This window comes from Orycteropus afer, unplaced genomic scaffold (assembly GCF_000298275.1).
Source record: "Orycteropus afer afer isolate SDZICR_OR568_19922 unplaced genomic scaffold, OryAfe1.0 scaffold00709, whole genome shotgun sequence".
Lineage (NCBI taxonomy): Eukaryota > Metazoa > Chordata > Mammalia > Tubulidentata > Orycteropodidae > Orycteropus > Orycteropus afer.
In genome coordinates this window covers 402,542-408,526 of record NW_006922296.1, presented here as the reverse complement: position 1 = coordinate 408,526, position 5,985 = coordinate 402,542, and the positions used below count along the sequence as shown (strand labels likewise).

Genomic DNA, 5,985 nt, shown 5'->3' with positions numbered 1-5,985 from the left:
GGATGTGCGCTGGAACAAGGGCACCATCCTCAAAGCCTCAGTTGACTACATCCGGAGGATGCAGAAGGACCTGCAGAAGTCAAGGGAGCTCGAGAACCACTCTCGGCGCCTGGAGATGACCAACAAGCAGCTTTGGCTCCGCATCCAGGAGCTGGAGATACAAGCTCGAGTGCACGGCCTTCCGACCACCTCCCCATCAGGCATGAACATGGCAGAGCTGGCCCAGCAGGTCGTGAAGCAGGAGCTGCCCAGCGAAGAGGGCCCAGGGGAGGCCCTGCTGTTGGGGGCTGAGGTTCCTGACCCTGAGCCACTCCAGGCTCTGCCCCCCCAGGCCCCATTGCCCCCCCCTGCCCAGCCACCCCAGCCGCAGTCCCCATTCCACCACCTGGACTTCAGCCACAACTTGAGCTTTGGGGGCAGAGGTGAGGAGGGACCCCCAGGCTACCCCGAACCCCTGGGGCCCGAGCATGGCTCCCCATTCCCCAGTCTGTCCAAGAAGGATCTGGACCTCATGCTGCTGGATGACTCGCTGCTACCACTGGTCTCTGACCCTCTCTTCTCCACCATGTCCCCTGAGGCCTCTAAGGCCAGCAGCCGCCGGAGCAGCTTCAGCATGGAGGAGGGCGATGTGCTGTGACACTGGCTGTCCCCGGCCAGGGGAAACGGGCAGGCCTGGGGGTTGGGTGGGCCAGGGCCACCTCCCTCCCTCCCTTCAGGCTGCACTTGTGTGTGAAGCAGCCACCTGCCCTGCCTCACTCCTCCCTGTCGGCCCCCTGTTTGGACTTAGTGCCCACATGGCAGCCTGTGGAGTCAAGGGAAACCCCCCACCCAGTTCAGTGCTCCCCAAGAGCAGCCCTCTTGGAGAGCCTGGGCAGGAAGTGGCCTTCAACCCTGTTCCTGGAGGCAAAATTAAGGGGGGAAAGGAGGAGATAGGGTGTGCTAGAGGTAAGAAGAGGTCCTGGGGGTGGGGGTCCTGACTTCTGAACCTGATACTCCTCTCCCCTCAACCAATGAAGGAAGATGCATTGGAGCAGGGGGTTCAGGAAGTTCCTTCTCTGAGGCAGTGACTGGTGGGGTGTGCCCAGACCCGCCTTTCTGGGACTCAGATTGCAATAAGCCGGTCCCCAGCCTGGTACTCTCCCCTCACACAGGTGGGGCGCCCCACCCCTCTTTGGTGCTAACAGCTCTCCACCAGGTGGTGTGAGGGCGGGGGTGGCTAGAGAGATGGGGAGGCTGGGCTCGGGATAGAGTGGGGTCACTGCTAGAGCAGCTCCCCTCCAGGCTTCCCACTTTGTGCCTTTAGTAAACACTGTGCTTTGTACCAAAAAAAAAGAGTATCTATTCCAGTAAGAACAAAATGTTGCCCTTTACATGATGGAAGTGGTCCAGTGTAATCAACCTTCCACCAGGTTGCTGGATGATCACCCAAAGGAATGGTTCCATTTCGGAGAGTCAGTATTGGTCTCTGCTCCTGGAAGATTGGGCATTCAGCAGTGGCTGTAACCCAGTCAGTCCTGGTAAGTGGAAGTCCATATTGCTAAGCCCATGCATAACCTCCATACCTGCCATTATGGCCACTTTGTTCATAAGCCCATTGGTCAATGAAAGAGTGACTGGAGAAAGAATGATTGATTTTTAAGAACTTACTAAACTATCTCCACTTGATTGATAAAACTTTTCTCTCACATGAGACATAAATATCTTCACTGCTTTGGCCCATTCGGAGAGATATCCACGTACCTCTTCCTCACACCTCTTTGTCACCAATTTCCCAATCATATTCCTTCCAAGTCCCTCATTATCCAGCCAAACCATCACCCACACCCCGTAAATTAGTATACAATCATACATCTGACTATTTCTCCTTCCATGTAAAGTAAGCAACCAGATGCACTGCTTGAACTTCTGCCCATGGGGGGGATTTAGCTTCACCACTTTCCTTCAGGAAGGTCCCAAAAGGGGCTTCAGTGCTGCTGCTGTCCACTTTTGAATGGTGCCTGCATGTCGTGCAGAACCATCTGTACACCAGGTATGAATTTTCCCTTCTTCAGTCAATTGATCATAAGGAACTCCCCATGAGGCCATAGGTGCAGACTGGGAGAGGGAAGCTAATGTGACTGCAGTGGAGACCACAGGCATTTGGATCACTTCCTCATGCAACTTACTTGTGCCTTCAGGTCCTGCTTGAGCCTGAGCTCTTACATACCACTTCCATTTAATGATGGTGTGCTGCTGTGCATGTCCCACTTTATGACTCCATGGGTCAGAGCACATCCAGTTCATGATGGGCACATGGAGACTTGGTGGCCCATGGTTAGGTTTTCAGTCTCTACAAAGGCCCAGTAACAAGCAAAAAGCTGTTTCTAAAAAGGAGAGTAGTTATCTGTGGAGGATGGCAAAGCTTTGCTCCAAAATCCTAAGGGCCTGTTCCATGATTCACCAATAGGGACCTGTCAGAGATTCCAAATAGCATCTCTATTTTCCACTGACACTTCAAGCACCATTGGGTCACCCAGATCATTTGGCTCAAGGGACAGAGTGGCTGGCATGGCAGCTTGAACCTGTTGCAGAGCCTTCTGTTTTTCTGGACTCCACTCAAAACTAGCAGCTTTTTTTAGTCACTTGATAAATAGGCCAAAGTAGCACACCCAATGAGGGATGTTACCTCCAAACTCCAAAGAGGCCAACCAGATGTTGCACCTTCTTTTTAGTTGTGGGAGGGACCAGATGCAATAACTTCACATTACTAGGAGTATCTTGACATGCTGCTCATGGCTGCCTTACAGCAGATCTCATCATGGGACTGACCACACAACAGCTGCTTAAACCACTCAGAATCATGGTCCAGACAATTTGACACACAAATTAAATATCACAATGGGTTTCAGCCCTTTGTCAAAGATCAGCTGTCTGTAGGTGGATGGATCTATTTCTGGATTCTCAATTTTATTTCACTAGTCCATGTGCCTGCCATTGTACCAATACCAGGCTGTTTTGACTAGTGTGGCTATATATTAGGTTTCTAGATTGGGGAGTGTGAGACCTCCTACTTTGTTGCTCTTCTTCAGTAGTGCTTTGTTTATCTGAGGCTGTTTTCCTTTCCATATAAAATTAGTGATTGGTTTCTAACATGTCCTTAAATTATGTTGATGGAGTCTGGATTAGGTTTGCATTATATCTGTAGATCATTTTGGGTAGTAGTGACATTTTTCACAGTGTTCAGTCTTCCTATCCATAAGCATGGTATGTTTTTCCACTTATAAAGATCTGTTACAGGTTTTTGAAGTCGTGTTTTGTAGTTTTCTTTGTATAGGTCTTTTGTGTCTTCTGGTAAGATTTATTCCCAACTGTTTTATCTTTTTGGTAGTTATTGTACAAGTATTGTTTTCCTTTTCAAGGATCTTTTGTTGATGTAGAGGAATCCAACTGGATTTGTTTATGTTGATTTTGTATTCTCCTCTGAGCTGAATCTTTCAATTACTTCCAGTAATTTTCTTGCTGAGTCTCTGGGATTTTCTATGTATAGGATCACATCAAATGCAAATAGGTATACTTTTACTTCTTCTTTGACAATTTAAATGTATTTTATTTATCTTTCTTGCCTTATAGTCCTGGCTAGGACTTCCAATAGAATGTTCAATAGGACTGGTGATAGAGGGCTTCCCTTTTCCTGTTCACAAGGGGAATGGTTTCAGTCTCCCTCCACTGAGAATAATGTCAACTGTTGATTTGCTGTATATGTGTTTATTATGCAGAAGAATTTCCCTTCTATTTCTATTTTGCTGAGACTTTAATCAGGAATGGCTGTTGGATTTTATCAACTGAGGTGATCATGTGATTCCTTTCTTTTATTTTACTTATATGATGGATTATGTTGATTGTTTTTCTAACATTGAGCTATCCTTACATACCTGGTGTGAATTCAATTTGGTCATTTTTTGGGTTACCTAGTGCCACTCTGGCAAGAATATACCACAAATGATATGGCCTTAAAAAACAGGAGTTTTTTCTTTTACAGTTAGGAGGCTTTAAGTCCGAGTTCAAAGTGCCAGGCTCTCTAGGGGCTGGGTAAACGCCCCTCAGCCTTGGGCTTCAGCTCTGCCTCCAGCTCTTGGCCCACTGAAGCTAGAGGCTTTTCTTCACTCAGCTGCTGGCTGCTGAGGCTGCCAAGCCCAAGATTGGCAGGTAAAAAGGCACAGTCCTGATGTTACCAAAGCACACAGCAGGCCATTAATTCCAGTCCATCAAAAGTCCCAAGGTCGGCAGAGCACGGCAGCCTTTTGAACAATGACACAGCTACATACAGGGTTCAGTCAAGCATGCCATCAGCTAGAGACCATTCCCCAAGGCTTCTGCTTGTATACAGGAAGCAGACCACATTGCCTAAGGCAGCTTCTCAGCTGCTCAAAATAGATTCCACCACGGAGTTGATTACCAGTCCCATCATGGGCAATACTACATCCAGCTGCTCAGCCATTCAACCGGGCCAGCCAAGTTGACACACAAACTGAACTACCACAGTCATGATGTATTATTTTTTTGATATGTTATTAGAATCTATTGGCTAGGATTTTGTTGAAGACTTTTGCTCTGTATTCATGAAGGATATTGGTCTGTAGTTTTCCTTTTTAGTGGTGTCTTTCCTGGTTTTGGTATCAGGGTTATGCTTGCTTCATAAAATGAATTGGGGAAGATTCTTTTTTCTGAAGTAGTATGAGTAGGATTGGTGTCAACGCTTCTCTGAATGTTTGGTAGAGTTTTCCATTGAAACCATCTGGGCCAAGACTTTATTTTGTTGGTAATTTTTTATGACCTGTTCCATTTTTTTTCTTTTGTTATGTGTCTGTTCAAATTTTCTACCTCAGTATGTGTTAGTTTAGGTAGGTTGTGTGTTTCTAGAAATCTCTTTCTTCTAGGTTTTCAAATTTGTTGGAGTACAGTTCTTCATGATTTCCTGTTATTACCCTTTGTATTTTGGTTGGTTGTGTCGTGATGTCGAACATTTCATTTCTTACTTGTGTTATCTGTATCTTCTTCTTTCCTTCAGTTAAATTTGCAAGTGGTTGGTTGATTTTTAAAATCTTTTTAAGGAACCAACTTCTAGTTTTGTTGATTCTTTCTATTGTTTTTCTGTTTCATTTGTGTCTGTTCTAATCTTTATTATTTCTTTTCTTCTGGTGACTGTAGGCTTTTTAGCTGCTCTTTTTCTAACTGTTGGGGATGGTGGGTTAAGGTGTTCATTTGGCTTATTTTTCTTCTTTGATGTGTGCATTTATCACTGCAAATTGCCCCCGGTCACTGCTTTTGCTATATCCGAAAGATTTTGGTATGTTGTGTTTTCTCTTTCATTTGATTCGAGGAATATTTCAATTTTTATTTCTTCTATTGGCCAATAGTTTTCCAGAAGGGTGTTATTCAGTTTTCATTTGTTTGCTTTTTCTCCCCTTGATCTGCCTGTTGTTGATTTCTAATTTTATAGTATATGATCTGAGAAGATACTTTGTAGTGTTTAGATGTGTTTCAATTTAACTTGCTTTTTTAAATTTAGTTTGTTTTGTGGCCTAAAATATGGTTCATTCTGGACAATGCTCCATGTGCTCTGAAAAATAATTTATATTGTACTGTCATTGGGTGAAGTGTTTTGTGTATGTCTATAAGATCAAGTTGGTTGATTCTATTGTTTATTTCTTCTGTTTCTTTGTTGAGTTTCTTTCTGATTGTTCTGTCCTTCATTGAAAGTGGTGTATTAAAGTCTCCTATTATTACTATGGAGTAATCTGTTTGTCTTTCAATTCCATTAAAGTCTCATTCATGAAGTTTGGGGGCTCTTTCATTGGGTATGTACATATTTATTATGGCTTTATTTTTTGTTCGATTGATCTCTTAATTATTATGTAATTTCCTTCCTTGTCTCCTATGGTGGTTTTTGTTATAAAATCTATTTTATCAAAAATGAATACTGCCACTCTAGTTCTTTTTTTATTT

At 44.3% G+C, this 5,985-nt stretch overlaps 1 protein-coding gene across 1 annotated transcript in view; it reads left to right on the top strand.

The window, feature by feature from the left end:
- The window catches only part of LOC103211203 (transcription factor EB-like), an 11,427-nt gene extending 10,790 nt beyond the window's left edge, over window positions 1-637 (top strand). The window contains exon 2 of the mRNA XM_042783163.1: window positions 2-637. Within this exon, the coding sequence (XP_042639097.1) occupies window positions 2-637 (636 nt within the window). The remainder of the gene's footprint in view (window position 1) is intronic.
- The last annotated feature ends 5,348 nt before the right edge of the window (window positions 638-5,985 follow it).